Source organism: Cyclopterus lumpus, chromosome 3 (genome assembly GCF_009769545.1).
Source record: "Cyclopterus lumpus isolate fCycLum1 chromosome 3, fCycLum1.pri, whole genome shotgun sequence".
Classification (NCBI taxonomy): Eukaryota; Metazoa; Chordata; class Actinopteri; order Perciformes; family Cyclopteridae; genus Cyclopterus; species Cyclopterus lumpus.
In genome coordinates, this window is record NC_046968.1 from 11,084,725 (window position 1) to 11,103,139 (window position 18,415).

An 18,415-nucleotide genomic window follows, 5' to 3' on the forward strand; every position below is an offset into this window, starting at 1 on the left:
ATGAGTCCAAACTCAGAACAACAAGAATCAAGCGAGTACAATTTCTTCAATAACGTTAAACTACAAAGTAATATCCGTAAGTGCCATTTAAGTGCTACTAAAGTGCTAAACAACAATATACTATGTCCTCACTATCATGTCTTGGTTTAGGGTTGTCATTTCACTTGCACTGTTCACTATGAGCAAAAACAAAATCAAAACAATACTTCGCTGAATATTTAACGTATCTACTTTATTTCCCTGTGTCTGACCTTATCCAAAGTGTCAAAGAAAGATACCAGCTGTAATGGATTGACAGCTACTTACTTATTATTATTCATAGGTTTGTTTGGGTTTACTGATGCACCTCTCAAAAACACTTAGAGAGTGAACAGAGTGACAGGTGACTATGTGAGTGTACTGACATTTTCTGCTCTGGTAATATATAATATACAGACATGGTAATAAAGAATACCACATTCTGATCGTTTATAGGAAACTGAGAAACAAAGTGGGGAGAACTGACTTGTGCAAAATGCCAGCAGTACCGTGATCAGCAAAACGAAAAGGACATGTGCTATGAAAAGTAAATGTCAATAAGTAATTTATAATGATGGCAGAATGTGAAAAAATACAATATGTGAAGGACTACAACATGACATCATTAGCAAATGCATAACTGCATAAACAGTGCAGCATCTGCAATATGTTTCCAAAATAAGGTGGTTTTAAGCCTTTTGGAAAGCTCATTAACTCCAGCTCTGGAGAATACAATTGTAAAAAGCTAATGTTAGGATATAAACGAGCTACACCACGGTCGCATGACTTCCTTCACCAGTGGATAGCGTGAAAAAGTAATCTCATTTTGCCGCTTATTAGCTATATTTTTTAAGTAGCGTAAAATCTTAGACATTTGAATATTTGTGGAATATTTGCTGACATATTTTATATCGTAGAACACACGTCTTTTCTGACCATATATCTGCTCTTAATACAAAAATATATAATATACAGAAATACATCTACTGATCCAAACTTTTTTTAAGCTACACTAATTTGTAATTACCGTGTATGCCTTCATCTCAGCACGAACATGGCTGTTGACACAAAGTTGCTCTGTGCTGCATCTCAGGGAATAAGATGGAGGCTGAAGATGCTCCCCAGTTGCATCGGCTCAATGTAAATATTGTGGTGGAAAACCAAATAAACTCCCTTAATGGTTTGTCACTAATATATTGCAGCTGGAAAAGATGGGGTGGAAATCTTAAATAAGGCACTTGGAATTCATAGAATGGTTTGTAATCAGCAACTTTCAGTTTGTAATCATAATTTCAAAACTCAATTAACTGATTAAATTGAACAATTCCTGTTACATCTGCACCTGTTCATTCTCTTGCCATGTTTTGTATTTATATTTATTTAATATTTAATGTCAACTAATTTCATGAAAAGACCCAAATCAAATGATCCTAGTTCATAATAAATCCTCTGTGTCATGTGAGCTCCATCGTTGTAAATAAAACGTAAGTAAAACACAAATATGAGCCACACTGGGTGACATATTCCATCATTACAATTACAATAAACATGGGCACTGGAGTTTATTTTGGGTCAATCCATCACATACTCTTCTGCTGCCTTAAATACTCATTAGAACACCAAATGCTTATTAATCCACCTCTGAAAATAGTCCCCCAACGATACACTATTCACCCCCAAAAACGACAGAGCCTAGTTACTGTAGAAAATTCCTTAACCTACTTTAAAAATGAAATGTATGTAATATGTCTGATCCATGTGTAAGTTTAGATGTGTTCACAAGTGCCACAGACAGGGAAGGAAAGTCAGATGGTATTGAGACACACTGACGAGAGGACAAAAGCAGAATACATTATCCTGGTTGTTTAAGTTGACATGGCAAACAGTAATACCTCTTCTATGATGTTATATTAATAACGTGTATCCGCCTGTTGGTTTCTGCTCTCTCCTCAGTGAGTCCAGATGTGACCGGAGATCACAAACATCATCATCATCACCATTATCCACCTGCTGATGATTCAGAAGTGGAAGGCAGTTCCAGGAGCCTTGGCCTTGGAGGGGCCATCTGGGTCTTGATATTGCCTTGTTTTCATATGCTCCTGGCCTTGTAACAGCTGCCTTCGTGCAGCAGGAAACTTTCAAGACTTCATTTGGAGCCCCTTTATCCAGAAATGAAAAGGCCAGGCGACGTGTCAAGCTCCAACATGTAATGGAGCATCACCTCCACACAGTGCAGGACACGGTAGGAGTGAACACTAATAACAGTGTGGAAATCACAAGACATTGTGGCTTAAGACAACATACGATTCAGTTTTGCAAATATTCATTATTTTTACCTGGGATCCATAATCCTAATAATGATTTATTTATGACAGCCGATCATATATATATATATATATATATATATATATATATAGAGAGAGAGAGAGAGAGAGAGAGAGAGAGAATGTGCAAGAACTAAAAGAGAATTAGAGACATCTGCTTCTCTTCACTTGTATTAGCTGCCATCCTGTCCAGAGTCCATTTAATTGGTATATTTCTATTGCGAAATTGACCTGTAATGCTAATGCTGAGAGACATTATGAGGCGACAGGTGGGAAGGTGGACATGGGGGCAAGTGAGAGACTTCATACTCCTTTCTTCTTTATGAATAGATTAGCTTCTTCCGGAGTCTATTGTCATTTCAAACTCAAGCCTGCTCTGCCTTCACGGGCCTGGATGGGAGCTGATAGGTCCTGGAGCCACTGCCGAGGAAGAATCCAACGCTCCTCCTATCGGACTGAGTTCTGCTGGTGTGCTTCTAGCAGGCTTCTCAGAAAAGGAAAATAATTTGTTTTATTTGTGGGTTTTTTGGCTGACGTATGCTTAGAAAATGAAAATACTATTAAGATGCTGCAGAAGCTAAAATGATACTCTTTAAAAGCGAATTTCACTATTCACATACAGAATACGGTATATACAGTATATACATATAGACACTACAGAAATAAATGAGAAAAACATTTAAGCTGCTACTGTAAATAGACAACAGTTTAAACATTAAGGTAAATATTCAATGAGGGCTCAAAATGGCCTTAAAAACTCCCCGGGTACTCTGTTTGATTTTATATGATCTGATCTGATCTGATCATAGCCTGCAAAATTCCTCATGCTGCAGTTATTTTAAAACATGCATAGACATTGATGTCATTAGTCTTTTTTTTACCTTTTAATGTACGAGGTTAGACTTTACTAAAGTCAAGGCTGTTGGGGCACTTGAACCACTTGAGTTGCTTCAAGCTGTTTTAAAAAACTAAAGTCTCAAGGTTTATAAATGATAACTTTGAGATTAATTATACTCATCATTTCTTACTGTGCATTATATCTAATATCTTGTATATGGGGCTTTTGTGTTGGGTGAGAATCACAGATGACCATACTACCTAACAACCTTAACACAGTTGTTTAAGCCTAACAAACCAGGTATAGTTGGAACCATCAGTCAGTCTGTCTTCTAAACAGCTGTCTTAATGAAGAATATTAAAGAATAGTATTCAGTCTTGAACTAGATAACAAGCAGCAGGCACAGAGACACACTTGCCTTGAGGCTAAATAAGATGTCAGGTTCTGCTGTACTTAAATTAAAGAGTTGAATTTTATGTCTTCATATGATTATTATAGCTCCATATTGGGCCAGTTATCCAGAGGAGGGAGGAAAGGGGCCAGATGCTGATGGCGATGGCGATGTTGTTATGATGTGCACTCATATCCAGACATGTGTCACTCTGCAGGCACTGCAAAGTGGCAGAATAACATGTTTACCCTCAACTATTGTGTTCGGAGAGTGAATGTGTTATTTGATAACACATTCCTGTTATACATGCAGCTCTGCAGCACTTTCTTTTACAATGGTTCTTCAAGGATTTTGATTATGGATATCATTTTCATTGCTTGGTATGTCTTTCTTTTTATCTGTTCAAAGATTGTATTAACTAAAGTTATTGATGAGATCTTGGAATACAACAATATTGCTGAAAATAGGTCAAACATTGCAAGAAACGATGAGACCGGTTGTAAACATGACCTTTGCAATAATTACTAGCGACATTAGCTACTTGCGGTGTTGCATCTGAATAAAGCTACTGATGTTCCGCCTGCTTCTATTTGTTTGACCTTTTTTTTTCGTTGCTACGTTCTCAGATCTCAGCAATTGCAAATTCCTAAGATTTTAGGAATTGTTAGTTTGTAATTGAGTGTTTAATGTAGTTATATAATAAAGTATATGTAATAATCTGTAATATCTTAATTTGACACCTGTGCTCCTGCAGAATTCAGAGATTTTAGGTTGTCATCCATGCTTTTTTCCCCCCAACTGTCTTTTTACTGAGAAGCACCCTCGGCTCTTTCTAAAGGAATGCCCAAGTGTTCGCAGGCCTCCCCTCTCGTGGTGTCAACATTATGTATTCTCCAGTATAAGTTACTGCTTATCATTGGGAACTGTGAGTACTACCTATAACTGAAATTCAAAAGACAAAACCTAGGACAAATAATCAGAGAATGGTATATATTTCTGTTCCGCCGATTAGTATGTTAGATTACGTGTCAATACATTTTTTAAATTTTTTTATAAAATAAATATTATACAATATTTCTTGATGAGGTTCCAGATTCTGTCAGCGCTATTTTGGTGAGACGTTGTCTTGTCCCTGTTGTTTTGGTGGTGAAAGCAGCAGGATCGTGAGCACCTCACTCTGTCAAGCTGCAATCTCATCTCGACACCTTGAATCTGTGATCTCACTCATTTTCTCGTTACTGGAGGTGATAGTTGGAACAACGTTGGAGCAGAACATTTAGATCTTTGCTCATTTACCACTCAGCTCTGTCCTTAAAGGTAGAGCCACTGTCCCTATCTGCAGTCGTACCTTGACATTTGACAGAGGGGAGTGTCTGTCAGATGTTGTACAGAACAATCAAACTTATCCAATCATACCTTGTGTGCAGCCTAAAAGCCACAATTCCTTATGTATATATATATATATATATATATATATATATATATATATATATATGTTGTAGGTTAGTAAAATCAAATCTGAGTAATTTAGCTTAGTAAAATCAAATCTGAGTAATTTAAGCAATGAAATGTAGAAACTTTTTCAACATTGATTTAAGTCAACATCAACAAATCAAATGAGTAATGTTACATTTTATAAAGGTGCTCAAAAAGCAGTTATTCTTAGTAGAAACCTCCTTCTGTATTTTGTTACAGGTAATTGGGAGCTGAGAAACTTGGACACTAGGGAAGTGTTCCATTTGCACTCAGAGGTGAAGAAATAAAAGTTGATAATAATGAACTCCTGTATTTTAAAAGAGGTGACGAAATAAAAGGTCATATTAATGAACTCCTGTATTTTAAAATAGGTGAAGACAGGTACTTTTGGAATAAAGTTCTGGGTGCTGGGTTGAATTACAATACACTTTGGTGTCATCAACATTTCTCTGAGGTAAAACCTCAGATAGTGTGGACCGTTGTCTTTGGAGGCTTTTATCTCTTCTTACTGAAGAAGAGCTCCTGGGAACTTCTAAGGAGAAGAGTGCTGAGCCCTGCTTAAACGTATACAGAGATTAATTTCATATTCCCCACGAGGTTTCTGTTTCACTCAAAATTGTTACTGTGACCTTGACAACAGCTAACGTTTAGACTCGAGTCTAATCATCCCGGTGCAGACAGGGCTGGAGATGTTCATGGGGAAGCCAGTGTTTTCAGAAGCTTTACTCTGAACACGGTACGCCTCAGTGAGTCAAGGAGGTCATTTTTAACTACAGTAACATCGCCTTTGCATAACAGGTGTTTTGTATCTTCTTATATTGAAAACAGCCATATATGGATATTTTGTGTACCTTTTTTGGTCATTACACATTTAAATTATTTAACATTATTTGTCTGGTACTTTGTTCATTAGTGCAGCCTGTTGATTATTATTATTATTTATTTTATTTGAATAGCATCAACAGCAAAGTAATGTATTGTGATTTTTTAAAACATATTTGAAAGGAAGATGTGCATCATCAAAACACTCAGTGTGAGGGAAAAGCCACTCCTGTGTTTAGCACTAACAGCTCTGAGGTCTGTGAAGCATTGTGTGAACATTTAGTTAAATCCCTCCCACACAAACCTATAACACACATTAACCGAACACGAACACACACACACACACACACGCACACACACCTGTCTACCATGCACTAAAGAGTACTGTACAAACTGAAGGAGGGGACCGTAGTACCAATGCCAACAGGTGGAGCTCAGGTCAAGTGCTGCTGTCGACCCGTGAAGTGTAAAAATATGTAGACATGATGAATAATCACAGGTATATTTGACTGACTATTCACAGCTTGGATCCAACAGTAAGGTACACAACCTGCATTTATTCATTCGCTGTATCATTTCTATTTATTTATTTCATTTTTCATTGCCAGATTAAACAGTCAGTGTCAAAAAGCACTTCACCGAGCCACCCCGCTGCCCTAGAGGCACTTATAACATTTCTTGACGTGTGTTTTCAGACATTAACGGCCAACTGAATGTACAATGGGACACACACAAACACACGCACACACATCTCCCACCACCTACGCCTTCTCACTCTTGTTTTCTGTGTTCAAGCCTTTTCCTCTCAGAGAATGGGGTAAACAGCCCCATCAATATAGTGTTTTCCCGTTGTCTACCCACTCACTGCCTCCAGATTATCAGGACTACAGCACAGGTTTCACAATACAGCCTATCATCCCTTCCATCTCTGACTTTCCTCTTCACCCATCTTCCTTTCCATCACTCTGACTTTCCTCCTCATTGTCTCGTGACTCACTCTCCCACTAAGGTAAAGTTCAGTTTAACGATACACTATTTCACTATTTCAGCATTATTTTCACTCTTTCATTTTCACAAACATGCATCTACAGTCCATTAATGAGCATATATATAGTGCATATATATACTGTATATATATGCACTATATATATACAATATTTCCTACAACTACTTATATACAGTATATATATGTATATATATATATATACATATATATGTTTACATATTTATATATATATATATGTAAATATATATGTATATATACGCATACTGTATGTATATGTATGTGGCATATTTATTTATTTATTATATATACATAATATATATAAGCTATATAAGCTTGAAATATGTGTGTGGGAGTCTAACATTTATGAAAATGTAATATGATGTTCTGCTGGGGTGACAAGTGAACTTGCTGTCGGGTAAGCACAATCTAGGAGATAAGAAAACACCAGAAGATAAGTAAGTAAATAAAGTAAAAGAAGGAAATAGGCTACCGTATATATTGAATTAGTATCAGACCTCAAATGTTGACTTTGCTGGAAACAAACAGGAGTAAAAGGTATGAATAACAGTTTCAATGAACTAAAAAGGACTACCTACCATTCTGTGCCAAAGTACCAACACAAATATTGTTCACGCTTCATTTTCAAAGGAAAGAGGTTGTGACAAAAGAAAGGGACTGCCTCGTTCTTTTTGTGCCAGACACCTGGAGAGAACGTTGTTGTCTTATCTTCACAGTCTTCATCAATATGTCTGCTCTTGGAAGGTCAGTTGGCCACACAATCCAATATTGTAGAGCACGATTTGGCGCCCGGTGAGATATTAAGACATTCTGTTGAATCCTTGAAATGGAAAAAAACACATGTGCAGGAAAAAAAAATGTTTGTATTGGGAGGGAGGAAAACGCTGAATTAATCTTCCCCTTGTTTGCACTTTACTACTACAAAACAACAACTTCCGACATAATTCACGTAATGCTTTTATATTTCTTTGTCCTAAATCAAAAACATCAAATTTTATTCATGCAAATGACTTTAGCATCATCACTTTCAATGATGTTCCGGGGAAGAGCTCCATTTTATTTACTGACCTACTTATCACAGCTCACACAAGCATGGCTGCCACTACTAAGACCATCCCCATGGACACTGACCCATTTGCCAGACATGCCAAACTTCAGAATTTCAGATTTTCAGATCATATAAGTCATGCTTAAATCTCTTCCCCTTGCTTTCCTTTTCCTCCCACTTTCTTTTCTCAGAGTTAGCTGGTGAAAGGTGGGTGCCACTCTTTACGCCAGTTCGTGACTGAGGTCTGACATATCCTCTAACTGCCACTTCAATTTATGACACAATCCAATACATTATTCATGCTTCTTAATTAGTTAGTGAAGCAGCAGCTTATACTGGTTCGACATTTTGTAGATCAAGTTCTTGGATGGCACTTTTAACATGCCTTTGCAACTCGATAAGTAAGATGTGAGATGGAGAGGATGTGATGTTTTTGACAACAAGCAATTATATTAATGTGAACATTTTAAGAAAGATGCAAAAGAACACAGGAGGATATACCAGTGCTTAGAGTGTGAAACTCACATGGAAGATTATAACAGACATTAAGAACAGACAAATTACCCACAGATAACCCGGTTATATGAACTGATTAAGAGTTTGCTCTTCATGGCAGTTTGTCTAAAATACGTAGAAGTAGATACAATAAGTAGAATTGTTCTTAAAAGGACAGTTCACCTCAAAATCTAATATAGATTGTTCCTCATGCCTGTAGTGCTATTTATCGATCTAGATGGTTTAGCTGTGAATTGCCTATAGTTTTGAAGATATCAGCTATGAATATCTAGATTGATAAATAGCAACACAAGTATGTTTGATTTTGGGTTTAGCTGTCCCTTCAATGGAGCACGACATGACGAGGTGCATCTGGAAGAGGTAAGAGCAGAAAACTCCAGAGCAGAAGACTTTTTTTAAAAACGTGTGGAAAACATCGTAAATATTTACATTTCACACCTTAGTCCCAGTCTAAAGGGCCTCCTTATTAGTCACTAGATTACAACTTTGATCGGCTGCATTTTAACTTTGCCAATCAGCTAATAAGTATAATTGGAATTCTGTGTTAATATATTAGATATTAAAATAGGTAATTATAAAGAGGAGAATACATTCTCTTTAACATACAGGGGAATTTATCGTTGCTGTTAGCTGGTTCACAATCAGTTCTCTCTCTGCAAGTCTTTAATGTATTAATATTTGTTAATTCATGAACATATCCAACAAAAGCCTGAACGCATCTAAAAATGTATGTTCAGAGCCAACTAATTTGGGCTCTTTTGGGAGCTCAGCCTTTTTCTTTTCTCTGTCTCTTGTCAGTTTAAACAAAAGAACAAAAAAAGGCGCCATGCTTTACCTGTTGGCACTGTGACACGGCAGTATGCAAAACCTCTTTTTTTTTTCAGAGAACAAATCCGTCTGGTGACAAGCCTAATATCTACTGCAGATTTCTCTCTTTGCACAAGTCAAGTGGTGGGTCAAAAGGGATAAAACCATTTCCTCTCTCTTCTCTGATACGTGCTAATACGCCGTCCGTCAGTACTCAGGTGGCTAGGCCCTCAGGGAAGGTTTTGCACTGAACTATTTCTTGTCTGTAGAAAGATCAGGGAGGGTAATCTCTGTCTCTGCTATCCAGGACTGTGCTGCTGTGTAATTCATTCTTTATCCTAAATCCAGGGAGAGAAAGACGGCAGCGAGAAAAAGAGAGAGAGAGAGAGAGAGAGAGAGAGAGAGATGGAGTGAGAATTATTTAAAAAACGTCAATGTATGAAACGGAAAAAAAACTAAAGTGTATTTGCAAAAGTAACATGATTGAAATGGGGTTAGGGCGTCGACAGAGGGGGGAACTTTTTCAAATGAAGCGCGATGGAAATACATATTCACAAGACGCTTCGTCCTCAAACAAAGCAGTAAGTTAACCCTCTTCTTCCCTAATGAGACATCAAGCTTTGACGATCTGCCTCGAGACCGATCTCGTGCTGCATGTTGTGCCTCGTGCATCACCTTAAACTCAGCTGTCACAGTTCATCGCCAAGTTGTTTTTGGCCGACCTTGCTTCCTTTTCCCGATTCGAGTCCATCCTACTGCGGCCTTTGGGATTTGATACTGGGCCACTGTGAAGACATCTTCGCCATCAAATTCAGCGGCGTGTGATCTCCAGCTGGCTGTTGCACTAAGTCATCTTGTATATCTGTACATCCAAAATCGCCTCAGGGCAGAAAGTGCTGCAGCTTTTCCCAAGGCATCCATTGTGGAAGGCATCTATATTTTTCATGTGACATGTTGAAACTGGTCAGTATTCCAAGCCCCACACAACAACACTGGATTTACATTGCTATTGTATAGTTTTGACTTCCAGATAGGCTGGAGACAGCCAAAAGCACCATGAACCTTCCCAGGCCTTGCTCTTATGTCCTCAATGTGCCATACACAGTCTTGTCATTCTGAATTGCAGGTGTCGGATGAGCCCCTCAAAGACAATACACACATACTAAGGTCATATGAATATCACAGGAACCAGGTACGTCTTGGTGAAGCCTAAACACAGAGTGGGTGGAGAAAACATCAGCATCTGATCTAATTTGTTAAAACATCCACAAATCTAAGTATATAATGAAGCCAGTCCAAAAGAAATTATGGTACTTTAGATTCACTCTGAAACTTATTTATGTCTTATTATTCTGTACTGGGTTGAATCCATTTAATTGCTCAACTCTTATGGGAGTGAAAATTGAAAACCGAGGTTTAATTTCATAGGTTTCTATTTCCAGGGGATTTGTCAGCGTCTCTAAAGCCCTTGCACTATTACTTGTCATGTAAAAAGCAATTACAATCGGTGCGTGGATGAAATGTGTCATCAGAGAATCCATTAACAATGTCCTCAGACCTTAATATTTACAGTCACCACCCTACTTTCAGAGGAAACATTGAGTTTCATGACTTGTGAAGGACAATTAAAAGGCATTTGTGTCATTGCCAGATCTGTATTGGTGGGAAGTCTATTTGAGGCAATTTATGATTTATTTAGTACTGTTGAAACTAGTGCGACCACTATAATTGTACGGGTGCAATGACAAAGGTCTTTAAAAATGAATGCAAGAAAAACAACATAAGAGCTAAAGTTTTCTAATGACTAATAACAAATAATCTACTAATAAGATGTGTTGTGCTCAAGGTAATACAGTAAGCTGTGTCTGAAAGAAGTAGTTTGTAATTTTGGGAAATACATTTATTCACTTTGTTTCTGGGATTTGGATGAAAAGATTGATACCAATCTCATGTTTATACACTAAATACAGCCAGTTAGCTTAGCTTAGAATACATACTGGAAACTGTTAGCCTGGATCTGTCAAAATATCAATATGTTGACAAGCACCTTAATGCTGCGTTCAAAGCAAAAGTAAAAAGCAAAGCAAAAGTAAAAAAAAAAAGATTGCAGCATAACGCTTACTAATTTACTTGTATTACCTGGCAACCTCTGCAGTTATAGGACGACAAAGGTTTCTGGTTTTCTACGACTTCCAGTTTAATGCTAAGCTAATTGTTACCTTGCCACTAAAACAACTTTTGAATTCTTTTATTCACATTTTCTATATATTAATATTAAAGGTTACAATATATATTTCTGTACATTTTATTTTCCCACAAAATTGTCTAAATACAGTTTCAAAACCTTTACTACAATGGCATAAATGTAATTCTGGATTTTAATTTGTGTTTTCCACTTATTACAGTATTTCTTACAAAAAAAGTTTTCAATGTCAAAATGTATACAACTTTGTCTCTCCATTGTCTTTATACATTCATGTGCCTCCCTTCCAACACTTTCCATGGAAAAAAACATTTATCAGGATGTTTTGGGGGATGTAAACAGGAAGTATAATCTTGACAGGAAGTCAGTGAGTTGTCCGTAGAAAACAACTTGAGCCCTGTGAAAATCACTGGATATTTTTTTAATAAATCAACATCCAAGAACAAACCCTTATTAAAAAATAAAAGTCCTAATTTTAAATTGACTGTTTTACAAATCCAGAGGATATTTTCCCTTGCTATAAATGCCCATTCATGTGAGTGAGCTAAGAACAAACTGTTGGGAAGCTAAACGAGATATGGATGGGGAAAAAATTGCTAATTTTACTCCCAACAGTTGACCTTTTTTGGCTTAATGCCATACTGAGACAGATCTGCTTAACACACGTATGATCATACATCTCCACCAGGAGACCATTAGCCTACTTACTAAAAGCGCACTCATCTCTTCTTTGATATGTGAGATGCTCAACTCCTCTTTACATATTTAAATTGGAGAAAAGTATTTGAACTGCAGCATAAATCATCAGTCAGTCGGACAGTAAAATAAGAGTTGATCAATATCAATTTCCAAATGTATTTACCAACACAAAACATCTCTTCTGTCTATTGGTGACTGTATGGCCTGCATACTTTACTAGTCCTTTGCTGAGACAGAAACAGAAATGACTAATTACTGAAATTAATTGAATTCTAAAATTGTCCAGTTGTGTGAAAGTCAATCAAAAATTCTGAATGTAAAGATAAAGCACAGAATAAATGGTTTAAGTTATTTAAATACAAATATATACCAGCAGATCAGATGGTTTAGCTGCACATACAGCACTGTATAACTCTACAGTGAAACATAATTAATTATTCTACGGTCACAGGGTTTTGCCAAGAGCAATCTAAAATAATCAAGTGGATCCCACAGAAAAACTCAGCTCTCTCTTTGAAATCCGTGCATTTGTTGTAGTTCATTTGGAGCCCTTTCACACTGCTTTTCCATAATTTAAGCACATAAATAATTGTTCAGACAGAAAAAGATATTATAATAAATAATTCTGGTTCACATGCGAAGCTGTTTCGTGCTGTCCCCATTGCTGTTGTCATGTGAAATTAATAAATGTATGTTTGGGGGAGCTACTAAGTGACAATGCAAAACACTTTTCTTTGGTCAGCCAGATGTTCTGCTGCCTGCTCTGACAAAACATGACAGCGAGCCAAGTTTGACAATTGATAGATTACAGGTAGCATTTAACATTAATCTCAACTCTGCTCGACACCACCTGCTTCTTGCCTGTGTCTCTTTCACTTCATCTTTTGGTGCTGGAGGGGCTCTTTCCATTGCACTACTGTACATTTCTAGAATCCAGGTCATGTAATCTGTTGCAAATGTTGTAACAAAGAATGGACAAATATGTGCTAGAAACTTACCGGTAATCAAAAAGAGAGTTCATACACATTGACGACGTGCATTTACAGACATGTATATTTGAATATAAGGTATAATGTACTTCTATAATTATGGGGATCAATGTAACCTAAATATAGCTTAGCATGTATTATTATTGTGGTCAATGATAATATTTATTGTATTGCAATATCATTTTTATTCAGTTAGAATGTGAAATGCTTAAATTATGTTAAATTAGTAAGTAATTTGTGAAAAGAAAATATATAAATAAATATATATATAAATACTACACAATGAAATCTTTATATTATATATAATATACAACATTTAACACAATTTAATTTTTTATGGCATACCATACATTTTTCTATGACATATTTATGGCTTTTCCATTTTCATGACATTTACCTATTCATTTTAGTATACTGTACCTTTTTTTTCCATACTATACTGTGACATTAATATAAAATAGTATGTCCTATGGTATTCTTATGACATCCCATACTATGATGCTGACTTTTTGACATGTTGACATTTTGATGGCAATTTTCTTTGATATTATGGCATAATATACTCTCTCTCTTTATCATTTTTCATTTTACACCAAGACATATTTGATTTGTGGCATATTACACTATGCATTTCTTATGACGTGTTTCTAAGGCATGCTACACTATAGCACAATATAGTGTTTCATATGTTATGACATTTTCTTGGAATACTATATGAATACATATTTTAGACCATTTTGTCTTCTTTTCTATGGCATCTTCTGTGACATTATCATGCCATACTTTTTATAGCATACCATACAAATTTTCCATGGTCTACTGAACAATGATAATTTATGACATTTTTATGGCATGTTGTGCTATGACTTATTCATAGGCACTATTTCTACTATACTATACCGTGAGATTTTGCATGACATTCTTTATATATACTATGATATTTCTACGTCATTTCATGGCATACATTACATACTTTGGCTTTTTTTTAATGTATATACTATACTATAACATGTTTATGAGATTGCATTGACATTTTATGGAAGGAAAAATCTCAGTCATTTTAAAATCCCATGAAAAACAGATATTGGACCAGCTCCCTGACATTGAGAAATGTGATGCCTGATTTATTGTGCAAAATTACTCTCTATTCATAGTGCTACCCACACATAGGTGAGAGCAGCTCTACTTCAAAAAACCACAAGGCAAACTAGCCCAGGTGGGAGGAGCCATAGCAGGTCCTCCTCACCATGGCATCAGTAGTCGAGATTGCAGCGAGGACCGCAGCGAGGACCACAACGGTACACGCCAGCCACCATAGCTGGATCCCGAAAACCAGTGGAGGCCTTTTCACTGGCAAAACAACAACACAGCCTGCGGGACGAGCCGGAGCCACTAAAAAGGGCAGCCGAGCACTGACCAGGATCAACAACACGACTATGAGAACAGTCAGGGCAGCAAGTGATCAGACGAGCCTTCACGAGAGAGACTTCCTAGGGTAACATAACCACCAAGCAACAGAAAATAAAAGTTAACGCTGAGAGATGAATACAACATCAATGTGCACGTGGTCCTCTCCTATTATTGTAAAGGAGAAGGAAATTACACGGGAATTATCATGATACAGTTAAAAGAAGGGGACCGTACAATGTAATCTACAGACTCTTAAAATAATCAAAACTAAAGATTCTGCCAGATCTGGTCATCATTTAATTGAGGGGAGCTCCTCGTATTCATTTCTCGGGTACCTAGTAAAACAATCTAAGGGAGAGCATTAGCCAATCTTGGCCACCAATATCATAGTCTGACATGTTCAATTTGACTGTGTCCAACACATCCTGAGTACCCTGCATCATCAATCCACTGCAATACAGATGAACCTATGGGGCACACTGGAGGAGCATGAGCTGCATCTACACAGTGATGGGCACACAGGTTTACCGACTCCAGACTGTCATGGCTCATTATTGTCAAATCATGTTTGACCATTCCAAACATGGTAATAACAGCGAGGTGGTGAACGATGGGGAATTGGATACTTTTCTGGCAGATCACATCGACTACATAACCTACATACCACCCGGGTTTGCAAATGAAACCAGGTTTCCAACTCCTCTCAGGTAATACAAATAATTGCCGGCATGACAAACGTGTGTCGTGGGAAGAAGTTATGGTTTAAACCCTCATTCCCATACTGATGCCATTTAGTGTTACCCTGTGTATTTATACTTGCACCCTGACATGCATGAATGGATGGTGTAGTGGGAGGATGAATGCAGAAGTTACCGTTACCTTCCAACGAGGATGAGGGAACTAGTGAAACCGAACCTGACACAAATGAGAATAGATTATCCTGACCTTTTTTCCTGACGCTAGATTAGGACAAAAATAATGTGATGATGATGTAGGATTTTGACAAAGGTTTTTAATTCTACAACTTTCTCAAAAATATGTTTGCCTCAAGACGGTGCTTTGTATTATAACCCTGGGAAAATAGACCATGATAAGAAACATAATGTTTTGAATTAATATGTTCAATAATATATACGAATACAGAATGTTTTGAGCTATGCATCAACCCTTAGGCCTCTCTTGGGACACTTTTTTATTTTTAAATTTGCAATGTATCTGTTGATTTCATGTTTAAACGTTTTTACTAAAGCTTTGATCAGTGGGGGGCGGAGTTATACCCTTATATCTGAGAACTAACATCACAGTAACAAGATGATTCACCTTGAGACTCTCTCTCTCTAAAACCTAAAAATCAGGTTAGAAATCTAGGGGTAATATTGGACTCAGAAATGAACTTTAACAGCCACATTAAATCAATAACATCAACAGCTTTTTACCATCTAAAAAACATTGCCAAAATCAAAGGAATAGTGTCTAAACCAGACTTGGAGAGACTAATCCATGCGTTTGTCTCCAGCAGGTTAGACTACTGTAACGGCCTGCTCACTGGGCTCTCTAAACAAGCTCTAAGACAGCTGCAGTACATCCAGAACGCTGCTGCTCGAGTCCTGACTAGAACCAGGAAATACCACCATATTGCTCAGGTCTTTGCAAATCTCTTCATGGTCTAGCACCAAAGTACATGTGTGACATGTTAGAGCCATATGAACCATCTCGGGCTCTGAGAAGCTCAGGGAGTGGTCTCCTGCTGGTCCAGAGTCAGGACTAAACACGGGGAGGCTGCGTTTCACTTTTATGCTAAAATCTGGAACAGTCTTCCAGAATATGTGAGACAGGCTTCAAATTTGACAATGTTTAAATCCAGGCTGAAAACAGTTCTATTTGACAACTGAAAGTATTTTATATGCACTCTTCGCTTTTAATATATTATTATTTTTATGTTTTTATGGAATGATTTTATTTGCCTTTTTGTAATTGTATGTAGCTGTAAAGCACTTTGAATTGCCTTGTGTACGAATTGTGCTCTATAAATAAACTTGCCTTGCCATGATATGGAATGAAATTCAGAAATTATGAGTTTATTATTGTTAATGTTTAAAATTACTCAGTTGAAGTTGATGTTGATCAAATCAACTTCTATTTTCTTCTATATAAAGATGTCTTTGTTGTTTTTCATGTTTACATTTTCCAGGTAGGTTCACATGTTTAATGTTTTATTCCCACCATTTTCTTCTTATACTTGTCTTCGAGGGTTTCTGTTCCCTCCGGTGACACAGATAGACTAGTTGGTAAAGTTTTTTGTTTAACCTTTTTCTTGTTAACTGGGAGGAGGGAAGTTTGGCTCAATCGCCTGTGACCCCTGACCTCAGGACTTAGTCAGGAGACGACATTATTTAAAAGTTCCTTGGAACACGCCTATTGTTGGGTCAGACGGAGAACAGAAGACACAGTGTAGATAACTGAGGTACCCAAAATGCTAGAATGCTAATAAGGGGAGTGTATTGGCAGATGGTTTAACCTTTGGCCTTACCCAAGTCAAAGAGCTGCATTTCTCTGTGTCTGTGTGAAAGGGTAATTCATGTGTCACAGCAAAATATTATGAAAACCAAGTGGTCAGATTCAACCTTCTACTCTTGGTTACCAGTAAACAGACAGCAAAAAAGAGGTCTGAATGGGCAGAAAAAATATAAAAATATTGTGTGTTTATTCAAGACGTTTGCTGAGTGCGAGAACAAAGGATGTTTGTAATGCACGCCTGGCTGTACAAGTGTTGGGTTATGTACTTTATTTCTTCACCTCTGGCTCTTGCCAGCTCAGCCAGGTGATAGATCAGATGTCTTTTATTGCAATAAAACTCTAAAGTCTAAAATGAAAAAAATTGTTCTTTGTGAATCTATCTTTGACCTGCCTTCACACTTATTTTTTATGACATCATACATTATGGCTTTTTATGTTTTATGATATTCTTATTGACAGTTTTAAAGGGAAAACTATACTTCAAATGTATAGTATGACGTTTGTACAATACTATTACTTTTTGAATGGAATAGTTATGATATGCTTTAATTTTACTAAGATATTTGACAGATACAGGAGAACATTCCTGCCAACTGCAATAAGACTTTATAATAAATCACCTCTGGCAAGATCCTCCTCAAATTGAATCATCATCAATAAATTTGCACCGCTGTCACTTTATATACTTTATATACACTTATAAACACTTCATATACTTAGCATTTTTTTCATTTTCATTTCCTTTAATATTTAAATGTCTTAATTGTAATATGTCCGGCTCTGCTATTGTATTATAGAGGCTAAAGAAGCTTTTAATAACTGGGTTTTATAAGGAAAAGCAAGGCATGGTCCAGAGTGTGAACATAAGAAACAAGCAAATGCTAGATTTAAATATGCTGTGCGCTTCATTAAAAGAAATGAACAAGCCATGAGGGCAAACTCCATGCCCAAAAAGTTTCAACAGAACAATGTCTATGAATTCTGGAGAGAAGTTAAGGTTGCCAATAACATTAAGATGCCACTGCCATCCAATATTGATGGGGCTATTGGTTCGGACAGTATTGCAGATCTGTGGAGTAAACATTATAGGGATATTTTCAACAGTGTTAAGAGTGACACATTTAATATTGGTGATGTTCCCAATGATGCTGGTGTGTGTATTAGACCTGATGAAGTGTTGTATGCCATTGAGCAATTAGCATTGAACAAAGCACGTGGCCTTGACCAAATAACAGCAGAACATCTGAGGCATGCTAGCAACAGAATGTCAGTGTTACTCGCTCTGTGTTTCTCTGGATTGTTAATGCGCGGCGTACTTCCTGACTTGATGCTC

The 18,415-nt window shown here is 36.9% G+C and overlaps 1 protein-coding gene across 1 annotated transcript in view; it reads left to right on the plus strand.

The window, feature by feature from the left end:
* gpc5a (glypican 5a) overlaps positions 1-2,385 on the plus strand; it is a 105,367-nt gene extending 102,982 nt beyond the window's left edge. The window contains exon 9 of the mRNA XM_034557024.1: positions 1,972-2,385. Coding sequence (XP_034412915.1) covers positions 1,972-2,129 — 158 coding nt within the window. The 3' untranslated portion in view covers positions 2,130-2,385. The remainder of the gene's footprint in view (positions 1-1,971) is intronic.
* The last annotated feature ends 16,030 nt before the right edge of the window (positions 2,386-18,415 follow it).